The 18,988-nt window shown below is 47.8% G+C and overlaps 1 protein-coding gene across 2 annotated transcripts in view; it reads left to right on the forward strand.

Annotated features, from left to right (window-relative positions):
• Positions 1-18,988, forward strand: part of L3MBTL2 (L3MBTL histone methyl-lysine binding protein 2) — a 1,258,415-nt gene that overhangs the window by 840,899 nt on the left and 398,528 nt on the right. For both annotated transcript variants that reach the window (XM_069654433.1, XM_069654434.1), the window contains exons 11-12: positions 16,543-16,622; positions 17,225-17,329. In XM_069654433.1, the coding sequence (XP_069510534.1) occupies positions 16,543-16,622; positions 17,225-17,329 (185 nt within the window). The remainder of the gene's footprint in view (positions 1-16,542; positions 16,623-17,224; positions 17,330-18,988) is intronic.

The following is an 18,988-nucleotide window of genomic DNA, read 5'->3' on the forward strand; positions in this document are numbered from 1 at the left end:
CCGCCATCTTGTTTTTCTATCGATGCGAGAGATATTCGAGGCTATAGCTGAGGTTATGGGAAAATGAAAAGCAGTAAAAAAGCTATTTTCAGGTCAAAAACATTCAAATGCCATCAGGTTAGAAGTGGGGGAATGGCTACTAAAAAGCACTCAGTGAAATTTGGGAGTTGGAGGGGGTCCAGCGATAGAGTTTGCAACACAAAGCTTTCTGTATCCTCGGCTATAGCCGCGAATAGCGGACATCTGAAAGAAAACTGCGTCACAGAAAGCAGCGTGTGCTCTGGGGTGAAAGGGAGAGGGCAGGGGACGTGAGGAGGCCATCTGGGGGAGTAGGGAGAGCTATCACAGATGAGGGAGGCACTTGGTGATGGCCTGGGGAGGCAGGGAAAAAAAATATTTTCCTGGCTGTTTTGCCGTTTTTCGCGGCTATATCTGAGTTTACAAAGGACTACAAATAGCCACGGGTATGTGTAGTTCGGTACCCGTGGTTACATTTGTTTTTGGTGAAATATATTTTTATAACTATAGTGACATCAGGGGTGAAAAATCAATGGCCATTTTGCCATAACCACATACTCTGCTTAGCTTCCAAGTGAGGAAGGGGCCAGCCTACTCAGGCCATGTTGCATGATAAATGAGTCAAACTTACAAGACCACTTAGAGGAATGGTCCGGCCCTTTTCTTGCTTTGAAGCTAAGCAGGGTCAGTCCCGGTTACTGCATGGATGGGCGACCAAATGGGCATCTGAATTATTTACATTTTTTAAACAGTGCTGTGTCAGTCTTTGAAGGTTTTGCACTCAGAGACAATTTTTTGCCTTATGCTGAATTGCATTCTGGTATTTGTAGTCTCCCAGTCAATAATACAAAATAGAAAACAGGTTTTTTTACAGCAACAGTGGATTTGCCATCCCTGCAGTAACAGGGACAGACCCTGCTTAGCTTCAAAGTTAGGAAGTGGTCAGCCCACTAAGGCCATGGTGTCTAATATATGGGCCCACGCTTAGAAGAACACTTAGAGCAACATGGCCTAAGGGGGGCTGGATCTTTCCTCGCTTTGATACTAAGCAGGGCTGGTCCCGGTTACTGCATGAATCCACGGTCCTGAAAGCCGTGTGTTTTCTTAGTTTTATATATCTCATAACACGCAGCATCCACGTTTTTATAAAACAGAACAAATAAAATAAATCACATCTATGCTGAACACTGCTATCAGAGAATCCTGGCCTTAAGGAGTTTGAGACGCAGCACTTAACCATTATGCTACAATGATGTTATTGTTTGGATTTTCACAAGTTTCATACCTAGCCTTTTATCACTGAACATATTAAATGATAGGCTAAGTATGAAATGTATGCCTCATGAAGCACCAAGCCATTGTGGCCTAGTGGTTAAATGCTGGGCCTCGAACTCTGGCAGACCAGGTTTCAAGGCTGTATGGTTTATTTAATTTAACAAATCTAATTTAATTAAAAGAAAAGTGACGCAAGTGGGAGGTGGAAAGGTTTGTTTCAGTGCAGTCCTGTAATCTTGTGTAGCATGAGGGCATTTAGATGTGACTGCAATGTCAGCCACATCCAAACATCGTGTGTGCCAAAACAACGGTGCTGGAATTACTTTAGTGCTGAAAAGGGCACTCTGAAATGGGCACTTCAGTGGAATGCCCGTGCCAAATCGGCCCACTCCAAAAGGATGGCACCGATAAGGGGTGTACCGCTTGGAGAACGCTGCTTAACCAAAGTGTATGCTCCATGTCAAATAATTTTATCTCACTGCGCATTGCCTAAAAACATTGTGAGTTCTCAAAGTTTTAAATATCTCATAATACACTGCATCCGCATTCTATCTTTTTGATACTGTCAGTCCTTGAAAGTTTTGCACTCAGACTCAAATCGTTTGCCTTTTGCTGAATTGCATTATGGTATTTGTAGTCTCACAGTCAAGATGTGGGGAATAATGTCACAATTGTACACTTTTTGCCTAACGTAGTTCTATAAGGATTTATATATTTGAGTGACACTATGGTATGTGTACTTTTCAAATTAGCTTTATAAAGCAGAGCATTGTTGAAAGCCAGACATGGGGGTGATGAGGGGAAATGATGAGAGGGCAAGTAAGTCATGAGTATTTGCCCACGATGTGGCAAGAGAGTTTGCAATCCTGGACACTGGTGCAGTTATTTCCCCCTGATTGTGGCTGTTTTTCATGGCATAAGTAAAGGACACATGTGGGTGAAGAGCATGCATTTTATTCAGAGGACGAACGTTACCCATTGGTTTTTTTAGGTTGGCAAGCTTGCTGAAGTATTTGGCTACCAGGATTTTACTCCGGTTGGTTGTCATGTTTTCAGTGCAGGCGCTTATTCACAAGACCACAAGCACTTGTTTCGTATTGGGATTTATTTTTCCAGGGAATATTTCACGACAGATTGCTGGGTTTTAAAGGTGAACAGCTTTTATACTTTGCCAGCATATTGTTTTAATGTCCAATGCTATTTTGCCTTGCGCCCTTTCGTCCAAGGAGTAGGTCTGTATTATTAATGTTAATTATGTATGTAATAAAATCCTTGAAATTCAAGGACAACATTTTAGTTGCAGGGATATTAAGGTGAGCAATACATTGTAACAAAGCCCTTGAAATTCAAGGAAAAACCTTTAGTTGCATAGATGTTAAGGTGAGAACTTAATGCAACAAAATTACTGAATTTCAGCTAAAGCGACCTTAACCTCATCACAGATCACATCACTGATGACATCACTAATGACACGCTCCCATGTGTCCGGCCCTGATAGAAAGGCCTTCGGCACTGGTATGGGGAAGTCACACCCCAGCGATAAGGGCACCCACGCACCACATGTACTTAAGCACACAACCCCTAAGGCCTCTTCAACGGTTTTGTCAAGTCCTCAATGCCTGTAGTCCCACCGAAAATGTCAACGGTACCCTCCGAACCTCGCAATTCTCCAAACTCCGCGCAACCGCATCTGCGGCACGCGAATGGGCATAAGACGCCTTCTGGAACGGGCGGTTCTCATAAAACGTCCAAAGGCACTTGAACGACAGCGCCCACAGGCGCACACCAAATCCTGCTACGCCATTACTACAGCTTCCAAAGCTTAGCAAGAAGCTTTCGATTACTATTTTGGTGGCCAGGGACTCCAAAGAGACACTCTATCTACGAGAGGACTATTCTGAGGCACCCCAGTCTCTTTCTGAGGCCTTACATATGGGTACACCCCTTCTAGACAGCCCTTCCCACCTACTGACCCTTCAGCTTCATCAGAATGGACTAGTGAGAGGTTTAAACAGTGGATGGCTAAGATGGCTGAGTTCATCGACTTCTCAGACCAGTATGACAGAGCCTTGAAGAGACCTAGGGAGGTGGACTCTTGCACCATCCCCTATAGATTTCAGAAACGTCCCTCTCCTGGTGTCCAGTTTCCCTCTTTGGAGGAACCACAGGGACACCACGATAATATCTTTGGGGACGATCCCGAGGACTCGGCCCAGGATGTCTATTACGAAGGGTTTAACCTGTATGACCAGGACCCACTCTATCAAGACCCAGACTGGAATCAGGCGGAGGACCAAAGCTCGTGGCACACACCGCCACATACCACTGACCCAGACGTCATCTGTCTGGATCCCCCTACTACTCCTCCGGAGAGAGATTTGTTGCCAGTTGTCAACCAAATGCTGTTCAACTCCCTCTTAAAAAGAGCAGCTGACCATTTTAAAATCACTACGCACAAAGCCACCCCAGACTCTGACTTCCTCAAGGAAAAGACTCTAGTTGGCCAAGCCTTCCCCTTATTAAATTATATTAAAAGACGCCTGGCCCCTTCTTTACTGTCCCCGTCCCTTAGACTGGCAGTTAAACCTGTATAGAAAAATTGTTTCGCCCAGCCCCCTCAGCAGAATCCCCTCAAGACGATGACTGCAAAAACCATTACGCCCTTGGTAAGCGTGTCACAGCCTCTACAACCTACTCCACAAGGATTGCCAACAAAACCACGCTCCTTGCGAACTACAGTGATATTCATGGGGCCTAGTAGAGGATGATCTTCAGGAAGTTCCAGAGCCTACTCGATGACGTCTGCTGGCAGAGAGTAAAGCTGTAACACGGCATGTCATGAGCTCCAGGACGGCCAGGGGTGCTGCCCACAGCCTTGGGCGCCTGTCTACAATGTGGGTTGATCGTCCCCAAGTCCAGTGGAAGTCCCAGGGAGCCCCGGCAGGGTCCCCATCCCTCCCTGGTGGGAATAGCTGTAACATGTTCCAGCAAGAGCTCCAGGATGGCTGGGGGTGCTGCCAGTGGCCTTGGGCGCCTGTCTTCCATGTTGGTCGATTGTTCCCAAGCCCAGCAGCGGTTCCATAGAGCCCAGAAGGGTCCCATCCTTTCCCAGAGGGAAAAGCTCTAACGCAGCCCAGCCAGAGGTCCAGGACAGCTGGGGTGCTGCCCCTGGCCATGGGCACCATGCACCCAAGTGGGTTTATCGCCTCCAAGTCCATCGGCAGTCCCAGGAAGCCCCGGCAGGGTCCAAATCCCTATCCAGAGGGAAATGCTCTAAGGCGAGGCAGCCAGAGCTCCAGGACGGCCGGGGGTGCTACCCTCGCCCTTCGGCACCTGTTTCCCACATGGGTTGATGGGCTCCAAGCCCAGCAGTGGTCCCAGGGAGCCCCAGTGGGGTCGTACCCATCACTCCATGGATGGATAAGCTGTAACGTGGCACTGCCAGAGCTACAGAACACCCGAGGGTGGTGCCCCCGGGCTTGGGTGCTTGTCTCTCATGTGGGTCGACCGTCCCCAAGCCCTGCGGCACAGTCCCAGGTAGTCCCAGCAGGCACCCATCCCTCCCTGAAGGGAAGAGCTGTAACATGGCCCGGCCAGAGCTCTAGGACAGCCAGATGTGCTGCCCCCGGACTTGGGCATCTGCCTTGCATCTGTGCATCGACCACCCCCCAGCCCAGCGGCGGTCATGGGATGACTCTGCTTGGTTCCTGTCCCTCACAGGAGGGAAAAGCTGTTATGGCCAGAGCTCAAGGGCGGCCGGGGTGCATCCACCGGGCTTGGGCGCCTGTCTCCCATGTGGGTCGACCGTCCTCAAGTCCAGCAGCAGTCCCAGGGAGACCCGGCAGAGTCCCCATCCCTACAAGGAGTGAAAGGCTCTAACGCAGATCAGCCAGAGCTCCACGACGGTCGGGGTGATGTCACCGGGCCATGGGCGCCTGTTTCCCATGTGGGTCGATCGTCCCCAAGTCCAGCGGCGGTCACAGGAAGACCGGCAGGGTCACCATCCCTTCCCATGAGGGAAAAGCTGTAACAGGGCACAGCATGAGCTCCAGGACGGCTGGGGATCCTTCCCCGTCCTTTGTTGCCGGTCTACAATGTGGGTCGACCGTCCACAAGTCGAGCCACAGTCCCAGGGAATCCCAGCAGGGTTACCAGCCCTCCCCATGAGGGAAAAGCTGTAACAGGGCACAGCATGATCGCCAGTAAGGCTGGGGGTCCATCCCCCGGCCTTAGGAACCTGTCTACAATAAGGGTTGACCGTCCACAAGTCCAGCTGCAGTTCCAGGGAGCCCTGACATCCCCCATCCCTACCCGGAGGGAAAAGCTCTAATGCAGCGCAGCCAGGGCTCCTGGACAGTTGGGGGTGATGTTCCTGGCCATGGGCCACTGTCTCCCATGTGGGCTGATCGTCCCTAAGTCCAGTCGCAGTCCCAGGAAGCCCCGCCAGGGTCTCCATCCCTCACTGGAGGGAAAAGCTGTAACACAGCCCAGCCCGAGGTCCAGGACGGCCTAAGGTGCTGCCCCTGGCCTTGCCGCCTGGCACCTATGTGGTTTGACTGTCCACAAGCCCAGCAGCGGTCCCACGGAGCCCCAGCGGGTTTACTGTCCCTCCTAAGATGTAACACAGCTTTTCCAGAGCTCCAGGATGGCCGAGGGTTCTTCCACCGGCCTTGGGCGCCTGTCTCCCATGTCAGTCGACCATCCACAAGTCAAGCTATGGTCCCAGGGAGACCCTGCAGGGTCCCCTTCCCTCCGCAGAGGGAAAAGCTGTAACGCAGCCAAGCCAGAGCTCCAGGACTGCTGGGTGTGATGTCCCCGGCCCTTTCTCCCATGTGGGTTGACCGTCCCCAAGTCCAGCGGCAGTCCCAGGGAGCCCTGGCAGGATCAACATTCCTCCCCGGAGGGAAAAGCTGTAACACGGCACAGCCAAAGCTCAAGGGCGGCCAGGAGTGCTTCTCCTGGCCTTGGGCGCCTTTCTCTGATGTGGGTCGACCATCCCCAAGCCCAGCAGTGAGTCCAGGGAGCACTGGCTGGGTCCTCGTCCCTCCCCGGAGGGTAAATCTGTAATGTGGTATGGCCAGAGCTCTAGGATAGATGGGGGTGCTGCCCCCAGCCTTGGGCATCTGCCTCGCACGTGGGTCAAACGTCCCCAAGCCCAGCGGCTGGCATCAGACAACCCAGCAGGGTCCCTGTCCCTCTAAGGAGGGAAAAGCTGTAAAGCGGTGTTAGGGAGAATTTTCATTTTGTCAAGAGAACAAGGCTGGTGTAGTCTCCCACATGGTTACTACATACAATCTTGCCTAACAAGCGTCATCTCTAGAGCTCCAGGACGGCCGGGGGTTGCTGCCGCCAGGCTTGGGCACCTGTCTCCCATGTGGGTCAACTGCCCCCAAGTCCAGCAGCAGTCCCAGGGAACCCTGGCAGGATTAACATCCCTCCACGTAGGGTAAAGCTGTAAAACAGCACTGCATGAGCTCGAAGACGGCCGGGAGTGCTGCCCCCAGGCTTGGGCGCCTGTGTACAATGTGGGTCGATCTTCCCCAAGTCCAGCGGAAGTCCCAGGGAGCACTGGCAGGGTTCCCATCCCGCGAGCTATGATCTTGCGAAGCCACGTTTCCCCATACCTCCTTTTGTTGAGCAGCATGGTCCTACTCCATCACAAAGTATCTGTATCTATTTGGCCTTTTCTTCTCATGTTGGAGCTGTCTCTCGTTGGACAGTGATCTTGGCAGCATGATCTCGGTCTCTCGCCTTTCTTCTGGGTTGTTTGGTGAAGTGATCTTCTCACCCCGATGTACACTGTCCTCTTGAGCCGGGTCCTCAGCGTTGTCTCTTTTGCTACTCTCATCTACCCGTCATCCGTTGTCTCTGGTCGATCGCATGGATCTGGATGGTCTTCTGTTGATTTTGCTCTTGTAGATTCTCTTTCCTCAGGAGCCACTCTCTCCAAATTCCATCTTCTTCCATCTCAAGTATAGATGTGATTCATGCCTTTGTCTGCAACTTCTGCTGGCTGTATTTGGACCCTGTCAGTTGGTCCTCGTGGGGTAGTTTTATTTTGACTAGGTCCCCTTCCTCTACTTCGGTCTGCTGGACTGCTCAGCTGATATCGCTCTGTGATTTCATTCGATCTTTGTCTTTCTGGAATCTCCATATTATTATATCCTTCATGTTTACAGTGTCCTCCTGTCTCACTTTGTGCAGCCACAGCGGTACTAACGTGGATGCATCCCTCCTCCCTCTCAGCATTTGAAAGGGTGACACACCCGTTACAGCATTGGGGGTGAGAAGGTAGGCAGCTATGGCTTCTTTCACAGTTTTGTAGGGATCCATTCTCGCTGCTCCGGCTAACTGTAAGACTCCTTTGACAAATCTTTTTGCCCTTTCTACTAGCCCGTTGGATGGTGGGTGATAAAGGCTGGCTCTAATTTGAGGTTATAGGTCAACGGTTCGACTCAAAAAGGTCGAATGACAAAAGGACCGAAAAAAAGGGTTGAATATATATATATATATATTTTTTTTTTGGGAGAGGGCCCTACCCCCAAAACCCTGTTTCTGGTGAAAAAACACCTTTTTTTACCTATACTAAAGCAACAAAAAAAAATATACATTTTATAAAAAAATTCGATCCTTTTGTTTTCGGTCGTTTTGACTCGACCCTTTTGTCATTCGACCCTTTTGAGTCGATCCTTTGACCAGACACCCTAATTTGATGGATATTGTACTTCTGTAAAATGTTTTCTTTCTCCCTTGGCACTAGCTGGACTGCATTGTCATTCACAATCTCCTTTGGCAGACCTTCTCTATGACTTCTATTATGGTGGAGTAGTGATGTCAGGCACAAACTCAGCCTTGACGCTTTTAGACAAGTAATCTACTATGACCACCCCGTACTTGTGGTCCGGTGACATGATGTCCAGAGGGCCGATAAAGTCAAACCCCACTTTGTGCCATACTCCTGTGGGGATCATGGGTGCTTGTCTCACTCTGAGCCTTTTGGCACTGTTGACGCACTTGTGGCATCGCTGTATCATGTTCCTGACATCCTGATCCATTTCTAGCCACCAGTATGGCCCCTGCACTCTGCGCCTGGTCTTGTTACTGCCAAGATGGCCGAGTGTGCTCTGCACAGTATTGCTCTCTGCATTCTCACGGGTGGTATTGCTTGATCACCTCTCATTATCACGCCATTGGTTTCATATATCTCCTCATTGACCTTCCAATATGGCCAGAGCCCTTCTGGGATAGCCTATTTCTCTGGCCATCAGTTGCGAGCCCACTTCGCCACCTTGAGCTAGGACTCATCTTTGTCCAGCTCTTCTTTCCAGTGGGCCTCAATCATCTCCAGGAATTCCTGGCTTTGTTAGTCTGAGTGATGCCACCACACATTCGTCCAAGGGGAAAGTGGTGCCTGGAGATTCGCCTTCTAGCATCCTTGACATGCAGTCTGCTTGTGCATTCCTCCATTCTGCAATGTGCATAATTTCATATGTATATTCTTGCAGCTTGGAGGTGTGTTAGTCTCGGTGTGGATGTCTTTGTGCCTCCTGGGCTCAGCATATAGACGAGGGGTTTATGGTCGGTGACCAGCCGGAACTTCGGGCCCCACACATATATCCGAAAGTACTCTGCTGCCCACGCACACGCAAGCATTTCTTTTTCCACGGTTGAATCGTTTTTTTTCTGCGTTGTAGAGCGCTTTGGATGCAAACGCGACTATGTGCTCTGCGTCTCACTTCTTTTGGGCGAGTGTGGCTCCTAATCCGTAGGCACTCACGTCAGTGGTAATGCAGGTTTCCCATGCTGGATTGAATGGCTTCAAGCAGAGGGTGTTAACAATCCTTGACTTGACTTCGTCAAATGCAGGTACTTATGGTTGGTGCCACTCATACTCTCTTAACTGAGCGGTCGTCTCAGAAAACGTGGGTATGAACTTTGCGTAATACTCTGCGAGTCCTAAAAAAGATCGTTCATCCTTAGACTTTGGGGCCAGGGCTCTGGATATAGCCTGCAGGAGGTCCTTCTTGGGACTCACCCCTTCTATTGAAATTCGGTAGCCTAGGTACTCTTTTCTTGGGCCTTCAGCATCCATTTCTCATACCGCAACCTAACTCCTGCTCCTTGCAGATTCTGCAAAACTTTCCTCATAGCTTTGTCGTGTGTCTCTGCTTCCTTGGCATAAATAAGGATGTCATCCTTGAAGTATGACACGTTGCTTAAACCACGTAACAAGGAGTCCATCATCCACTGGAATGCCGAAGAGGCTGAGGACAGTCCATATGGCATGCACGTATATTGGTACATGCCGAACAGTGTGATGAATGTTGTGAGCGGATGTGACACACCCATATGTCATTCGTCATTCAGCCACTCAGAGGGTTCCACTGTCTTAATGTTGCTATCTTTGCCCATCTTTTGTAGATGAGCTTGTAGCGCATTCCTTGCAGTGACTGGTACAGGTCTCACCCTGTGCTTAACGTGCACTGCATTGGGCTTCAGCCTTATTTTGTGGATGTCATTTCTTGTTCTTCCTGGTTCATCGGACAAAAGCACAGTGAAATCTTCCCTCAACTTCGACACTCCTCCTGTTTTAACTGACAGTACTTGCTCATTGGTGCTGCGGTCCAGCCGTATATTCCATTTGTGTTGATCGTCCCACCCCCAACACCGCTGGGCGTTCCTCAGCAAGCTATATCCTGGTTGTGGTATGTCTGTCTTGAAATACTATTCTGGTGTTGATGTAGTCCAGAAGGTCTACAGACGCCCCACCAAAAACAGTTGGTTTGTGCTTCTGACTTCCACCAATTGTTGACCCACCATATGCTTATACGTGTGGATGGGTATGATGGTTAAGTCCGAACCTGAGTCATGTTACTCGGTTCTCTTTGCTGTCTATTTTGATTTGACAGTGTAGCTTTTCTCTCCTTGCACGGGGCGAGTTTCCCATAATGAGTGTTGGTCTGCCGTCTTCATCTTCCTCTCCACTTGTGGATCCTTCACCTCCTATTACAGTGACGTGCCTCCTTCTCCATCTGCAGGTAATGGCAATGTGGCCAACTCTCCTGCAGTTGGAGCATTCCTTGTGCCTAGTGGGACAGTCTTTGTCATTTGCCAGTAGTTTCTTGCTGGTACTCCTGTGGCACTTCAGGGGTGTTTCTCTTTTTTGCTGCACTGTCAGCGGGAGAGTCTCTCCTGTGTATCCTGCGTTGCCCTTTTCACTGTACTGCAGACACGTCGCCAGGTGGCGCTGACCTCAACATTTCTTTTCGCCTGAAAGAAGTCTCTTCTTCTGCTCTCGCTCTCTGGATTACTCTGTCCAATCCAGCTCCTTCTCCAAGATGAACTTATCTTTGGCTTTTTGTTATTGGTGTGCATCACTAACATGTCGACGATGATGTTTTCTGCATGGTTTCCAAACCCGCACAGTGCCGCCAACTCTCTCATGCGCGCAATGTAGTCGTCAATCGGCTCACCATTTTCTTGCTTTCTGGTGTAGAATTTTAGTCAATGCATGACCACGTTGTCTTTATTTAAAAATCGCTTTACAATAATCGCCTCCTTGAAGACATCATCCCTGTCACCTTCTGCTGGCTCCGGTGTGAGTCATGCAAAGATCCGCTGCCCTTCGACGCCCATGGCGTTGAGTAACAGAGCCACCTTTCTACTTGCAGAATGTCTCATACCATTGATGAAGTAGGTGCTGAACTGTGTCTCCCATTGTGGCCATGGTATCCCTGACCTACCTGGGGATTGAAGAAGCGCTGGAGGTGGCGTAGCTCCTTGCAAGACAGCTGCGGGTTGTTCTCGCTGATCCTTGTCGCCAAATGGTATTCGGTCAATAGAACTTTTTCAAAAAAATGAAATTAAAAATAAAAAATGATTTAGAAAGATCTGACCGCACAGAGTGGTCTTTCTAAATCATACTGTCAGCCCCTGCAATGCACACGAGTGTGTTCACAGGGGCAGACGGGCATGCCAGGACCCGGATTGGCCACGAGGGAGAAGGAGTATATGCTTGTGTGTGTCTTTTGTGTGCATTTTAATAGGGGTGGGGGATCTTGGGAGGGAGGCGGCGGTGGCTGAGGGAGGGGGGTTTGGAGTAAAACTGTGAAGAGAGGGTGGGGGTGTGGGTTGGGGGCTGAAGAAATGTCATTATTTCCATTTTTGTAAGCTGCCTAAAATTGGCACAAAAAAAAACATTCTTTTGGTTAGGCCACCTACAAAAAATAAATGAAATAATGACATAGAACCTGCCAAACATGTAGTGGTGCAGATATGTCTGGACACCAGGTTTGCTTTAGGAAGACTTTATTGTATAAACATAATGCCAAAGAACTGGTGATGTAAATTGAATTGGGTGAATTTAGGTTATTGTTCAGTGGAATTGTGCTATATAGGTATTAGTCTGGGCATATGTTATGCAAAGTAAATAGTTCTTTGGGGCAACCACTGCAGTTGCTTCACTGCAGTGGAATTATACCCTCAGTGATGGTCACAGTTGAGTGGCAGTGAATATCTGCATGGAGGTCAGGCTGCAGGCCTGAGTTTATAGGATGAGCATAGGGGAGCGTGCGCTAGTCTCCCGGTTCGCTCAGTGACACCCTTGTCGGGAAGCGGGTGCGCTTCTCGAGCAAGGTCTCGCGAGATGTCGGTGAGCTGTGATTTTGCAAGGCCTTGGTTGTGGCAATTCTGTGTTTCTGATTTAGTCAGACCCCCAATATGAGGCCCGGCCTGCCCCTGCAATTGTTGCACACACTGTTTTTCATATGGGCCCAGCTATTCTGCAGACTTCCTGGGACAAGTGTGCCCTCACTCCATTAACCAGGTCTGCCGCCGCCCCCAGGAACCAAGAATCCGTGGATGCTTTTGCCGGATTGCTGATAGGTGCTGTTCTGTGAACTCAGTCCTGAAACAATTCAATCCTTGGCAATCCCCCAGTTCTTGGGAACCAGGTGTTTTTTAGGCCACTCCAAAACAATCCGAGGCGGTAACGCCCTGCAGTGTTCCTCCCCGGTACCTGCTCAGCTTGACCGCACCACCCGTAGCCTCTGCCTCGCCCCGCTGGGCTCCCATTCCCAGCCAAACCTCTATGCGTCAGGGACCTCACCTGTTCCGTGTTCGGGGAGCCGATGGGGCACCCACACGGGGGCGGAAGAGGAGTGGGCCATTTTCCCCTCCCGGTTCAACTCCTCGCCTCGGCCGGGCCTCTCTAGGGCAAGCTCGATGGGACGCTCACGGACCTCTTGGTGCCTTAGGCGCCATCTTTGTCGGCTAGGACGGTCTGCGGCAGAGGCCGGTTCAATTAATCTTTCAGCTGTAAAGTTTGCTATTTTGGGCCCCTGGAGGTGAGGATAAGCGCATCAGGCCACTTCATAGGCATTTGGTGATCTTAATTTTGGGTTATGGAGCCCTGGGCCTCGGGTGCTCACACGGACCAGGTTGGCCACACCCCCTATCCCCAGCATATTTGACCTAACTGTAGAATTGTACTGACTACCTCCTTGTACTGGGGATTGTAGGACTACTTTGTTTTGTGTTCATACTTAGCTCTAATTCTTAAAGGACTTACCTTCATTAACACATTTTCTATTTATTTTTTATTTATTTATTTTTACATTTGTATAGCGCACAAACAACCATTGGGCAATGAGGCGCTGTTACTTGTGAAGAGCTTAGTCACATGAGTAATAGAAATACAAGTTTGACATATACATTTATACATTATAGGCAGACAAAATATATTTCATGCAGGAGGTGGTAACAGAATTGCATGGATGTGGTAGATGGCGATGGTTAGGTGAAGAGTAGAGTTTTTACTGCTTTGCGGAAGGCAATGTGAGAATTTGCAGCTCGTAGGGGTGGTGGCAGGGCATTCCATTGTAGGGCTGCTAGGTAGGGAAAGCTGGTGCCTCTTGTTCCCACTCGCTTAATTTTGGGCACAGTGAGCATGTTCGAGTAGGGCGTTCTGGTTGGTCTTGTGGATTCTTTGGGAAAGGTAAGGGGGGCAGTTTGGTGGACACAGTTGTGGGTCAGGGCAAGGGCTTTGAAGAGGATGCACTCTTTGATCAGAAGCCAGTGCACCTGTTTCCTGGGGGCAGTTATGTGTTCCCTTTTGGGGATGCCCATAGCTGCACAGTGCATTGTTTTGGATTTACTGCAGCTTTTCCATGTTCTTTGCTGATGTTCTCAGGAAGAGGGCATTACAATAGCCGAGTCTTCACCCTGTTGTAGCTCTTGCTATGTTAATGCAGTTATCCTTGGATAGGAAGGGTCTGGTTGCGTTTAAGAGCTTGGCGTGATATGCCGCGGCAGAGGCAATGGCATTGACTTGCCTAGTCATGGATAAGTTAGAGTCCAGGTATAATCCAAGGGTTTTCACAGAGTCTGAGACTGGGATTTTGATGGAGTCAATGGTGAAGTGGCTAAATTGTGAATTGAGATTCTTAAGTGTTTCAGTGGATCCTATCAGGAGAAGCTCAGTCTTGTTCAAGCACAGTCGGTTCGCAGCCATCCAGGCCTGTATGGTGGTGTAGATGACGTTGAGGGTTTTGGAGTCAGTATCCTAGTCACCTGTTATTGAGAGGAGGACTTGAGTATCGTCCACGTAGTTAGTGTAAGAGATACCTAATGAGTCCCTAATGTGGAAGAGGGGTTGTGTAAAAATATTGTAGAGGGTCGGCGATATGTAGGACCCTTGTGGCACGCTGCATAGGATGATAGTGGGTGAGGCGGAGGGTAGGTCGGAGAAGAGCTGCATGGTCCTTCCTTGTAGGAAAGAAGTGATCCAGATGGTGGCATTAGGCGAGAACTTGGCCGTTGAGGTCAGGTGGTGCCTTAGGACATTGTGATCAACGAGATCAAATGCTGCAGAGAGGTCAAGGAGTATGAGTAGATCAGGTTTACCTGAGTCTCTTGCATCATCCTTCTGATTCTTAAGGTCGAGTAGGGCCGTTTCAGTACCATGCCCTCAGCGGAATCTAGATTAACGCAGCCCAAGGAGTTTGTTCTCCTCGATGAATTGTTGTACTTGTAGGTAAGCTGCTCTGTCCAGTATTTTCAGCAGAAATGGCACAGTGGTTATGGGCCTGTATTTGGGTGACATGGGGGTCCCGAGTGTTTTTCTTTTTAGAAGAGGGGGTCCCAGGCTTCCTTGAGTCAGGCGGGAACCTTCCTGGTGGCAAAGGATGCGTTAACGAAGGCTGTCAGAAATGGGGTGAGGATGCTGGCACAGTCCTTGATAATTGCTGCAGGGCAAATGTCCCCTTTGCAATTGGAAGGTTTGTTGGATTTCATGATATTGATTATATCATGTTCCTCAATTTCTTTGAAGGAGAATGTGGTGGTTGTAAAGTCAGTTGGGTCATTTTGATTTTTGTATGGAAGGTGTTTAGTTTGTTGAGTAGGGCTGCATGGATTCCGTCGCACCAGGTCTTATCTTTATTGATGTTCTGGGGGGGCGTGGGGAGGGGCGGTAGGGGTCTCTAGGTCCCCAAAAATAGAGAAGATCTATTAGGTGTCTGATTTCGCTTCTGAGATCCTAGTTTCGAATGAGTTGGCTTTGGCATGGATGATGGCTTTTTTGTATTCTTTAGAGTGGTTTTGGAATTACAACTAGCAGCGTCCGAGTGGGTGGTTTGCCACAGGGATAAGGCTGCACGTTTCTTTGACCGAAGTTCGAGGCGGTCAGTGGTGAATCAGGCATTGGTGTGGCTGGTGGGTTTGGCTTTCCGGGGCTTGAGCATGGCAATAGTGTCCACTGCTAGTTTGATAGCATTGTTGTAGGATTGTGCGAGAACCTCTGGGTTGGTAGAGAAAGGGGGCCTGAAGGCCAGTACTAGTAAGTGGGGTAGTATCCTTTCCTTAGTGAGCTGGTGAGAGCTTCTGCAGAGTACTCGAGGAAGTGGTGGCGTGGGATAGTATGTCTTCCTTGCAGTAGAGATGTTGAATTGGCTGACATGGTGGTTAGACCATGGGGTGGGTGCGTTACCAGAAATAGTGAAAGGACAATTGTGTTGGGCTATCCAGTCCAATGTGCGGCCTTGCGGTCAGTGATGGATTTGCTGAACCCTAGGGTCTTGCGTGCAGTGTTGAGTGACTTGTCTGCAGGATCTTTGGCATCATTAAGGCCGAGGTTGAGATCTCCTAGGAGTATAGCTTTGGTTGATTTCTTTTCAGGTTGTCTGAGAGGAGGTGTTTAAGGGCTGTCCTGAAGTCACCCAAGGGCTCTGAGGGGCGGTAGACAAGGTGCAGGGAGATGGTACAGTGGTGGGAGAGTTTAGGTTTGACAAGGAGGTAGTCACTTGTTATTCATGTCTTTGTTAGTCTTCCTGATGAAAATTTAGTCTTTTGCTATCAGTGCTACGCCCGTTCCTTTGGCGGGGCGGTCCTGTCTAGTAATGGTGTATCCTGTTGGTAGAGCAAGAGATAGGGCGGGTCGGAAGCTTGATGCAACCATGTTTCTGTTACCATAAGGAGGTCTAGGTTTTGGGTAGTGATGAGGTTGCGAAGGTCTAGGGCTTGAGAGTTGACGGGGCAGGCATTGATAAGGGCACAGCTCAGGGGATCATTCTGAGCAGGGCTAGTCTGGCTGGTAGAGGTCGCAGTGGGTTGTGGCATGGAGGGAGTAGTTTTGGCTCTTTTCCACTTTTTGGGTAAGGCATGAGCCATGGTAGGTGGGCTAAGGTTCTGAGTTGCATCATTGAGTTGGTGGGTCTTGGCTTGGGGTGGGGCATAGTGCATGGCAGTAGCATGGTGAGGCACAGCAATAACATCAGTGCCAGTGGCATTACTCTCTCGAATTAGCTACTTATTTTACACCGTTTAAAAATTGGGTTGCATACTTGTTGAAATTGTGTTCAGAGTCTTTAGAGATATGTATTTGCTTTTATACTTCCGATCATTTGTCTAAGCACTTACCTGAACTTTAGATATTTCTTGGTGCTTGACTTTACATAAAAAGTATGTTTTCCAGTATGTACAATTTTTTAGTGTGTGTGTGTTGTGCTTTGATTATACCCTTCCCCTCCTAAGATGCCAGACGGCTGTGTAACGTTTACCATTATGAACATCAGGCAAAACGTATGAGGAACCTATTCTAATACTTCATGTTGGAATCCTTCCTGACAGTCATACTTTCTAAAGTCTCATATTTCTTGTCTCTTTTCCTGCCTGTGTGTCTGTCCAATCCTAGTTGTGTATTTGAAGCTGTCTGAGTCTCTAACACAATCTTTTGGCCCAATCTTTCTGTAGATGAGCGGCATAGTGACTTGTCCACACATCCCACTTTCCGAAGGGTTTATTGCGATGCTGTGCCACAGCTCTTCAAAAAGGTAAGCTTAGAAAAGAAATGAGTAAGTGCTGCGCTTCCACCGTGAATCCTTCAGATTTTACCTTCTAAAGCATTGAAAGGGAGGAGGTTTGGCATTTGTGTGTGAAGTTGTTGAAACGTAGTTTTCCTATATCCCACTGGGCCTTGTATTTCCCATTATGTTTAAATCGTGTCCAGTTTTTCCAGATGGAATGTGTAACTTGAGATGGTCTAGAACCAGAAATAAGGTACAGAACCTATCTGTGCTGTGCATGTGTCATGCACATGGCATTACAATATTAAATACTCTGTTTTGCAGTATTTGAAGTAATGTGAGGGAGCTGCTTAATATAGGCAGCTGTCATGTGCCTGATAGGTGGAGTGCAAGTAGACCAGTAAATGTATTCTCCCCACCCACAAGAAATGTGTTCAGAAAGAAAACAATGGGTTCTGAGAATGAGACATCAGGGGGACGCTTCTCCCTTGCCAATTGTTTTTCTTATCAGGAAATCATGTAAACCTGGTGCCTTTGATTTTGACATGAAAACAAGTGTGTCTGTTTACCTGTATTATGTCAAATACTAGTGGCTAAAAGGAAAACACAATTTTACCCGTCATTCTCAGGTACGAGTCGTGTTCCCTAAAGGAGACTGGTTTGAAGAAGGAATGAAAATGGAAGCAATTGACCCCCTGAACCTTGGCAACATAAGTCCGGCTACAGTTTCTAAGGTAACACTTGACTTAGCTGTTGGGACAGTTTTTCCAAAGTCCAACTAAGGGCTTCATAAAACCATATCTGGGGCAGTACAAAACTCCACTCTTAGTATAAGGCTACACCATCTGAGAACATTTGGTAGCATCGATAAAGCAGCCAAGTTTATTTTAGGAGGGAGAGAGGGCTGTAGGTCAGCACAAAGAAATTGTAGCATACATATGGTTCAAAGAGTCACTGATACACTAAGTATTGTAAAAATAATGGTTTATTTTAAATACAGTAGGCCAAGATAAATCTTGGGGCAGTAAGTACTAGTCACATAAGTTTATAAACACAGTTATAAAAACCAACTCAATACTTATGGTAGACAAACCAATGTAACGATTTATCTTACAATAAGCAGTCACAGTGAATCAAACCTATAACACATTCAGAATAGCATTAAGTTATTATTGGGGAGTAAAACCTGTTTAGGTGTACTTTCAGACTAGATTAAGTACTTCAAGGGCAGTAGGACCTATTGGTCAGAATATACAGTGTTATTCAGTTGTTGACACACTTAATTATACCAACACTGTTACAAGGATCTCTTACACACCAATGTTACTTTTTAGATCCCAGTTCAGAAGGAGTAACTTAACTTGTATACTATCTAGTAACTCAAGGATCAGTATGGACACAGTAAATGTGTTTAGAGGTGCACTGAAGCAATTCAGGGAAAGCATAACCCAATATTACATTTTAAGAAGAGCAGCAGCTATTCCAGGTCAGTTTAACCTATTGGTATTTAAACTATTACACTATTTGTGTCCACTGCATAGATATTTTAACCAAGGATACTTTTCAGAAGTGTATTATACAATTCTAAGGGTAAGTAATAACTCTTAGCAGACTTTTAAGAAGGCAATACGCATTTCAGGGTTAGTAATAACCCATATATTTTTCAGCGTGGCTACAAGCAACTCGAAGACAAGTAGTAACTCCAAGACTGTTTTAAAAATGCGCTGAAGCAGATCAGGGAAAGCAAAACCCAATGGTACACTTTAAGAATTACAATCTGTTATCCGAGGTAGGTAAACCCTATTGGTAAGCTTTCACACTCATTCAGTTAAGAAAAATGAAACAATGCTGTTAGGCAAGATTGTATGTAGTAACACTGTGTGAGACTACACAACACTTGTATTAGGTAACCCACCTTTTGGTATAGGTCTGTACTACACAAGTTGGTAGTGCGACTGAGCAGCCAGGCTTATCTCAAGAGGGGTCAATCTGAGCTGCAGGGTTGCAACATAGAGTTTCACAGTGGCAAGTATCCAAATAATACTTATACTCAATGTTCCTTGATTAAATAATTATTTATTAATTTAACAGTCAGGTTTAAAATAAGCCTTCTTTAGAAGGGAGCAATTGGCAACCATAAAAATATACTTCAAAATACACTCCTTCAGTTCAATAAAGTAAGTAGATACTCTTTTGGGATGGCACACAGATTTTCCTACACCCTCAAGTGACTTCAATAGCTAGGACACTGTGGACATTTATATATCACTATTCACACTTAAATGGTAATATTGAAGTTGTGTCAAAAAGGAAAAGGTTAGGGAAGGAAACAATAGTTAACAAGTTTCTTAAACAGGTAAGCTCTTCTGAACCCCCCAACGCAATGTCGATTA

Source organism: Ambystoma mexicanum, chromosome 3q (genome assembly GCF_040938575.1).
Source record: "Ambystoma mexicanum isolate Mex_15411 chromosome 3q, UKY_AmexF1_1, whole genome shotgun sequence".
NCBI lineage: Eukaryota > Metazoa > Chordata > Amphibia > Caudata > Ambystomatidae > Ambystoma > Ambystoma mexicanum.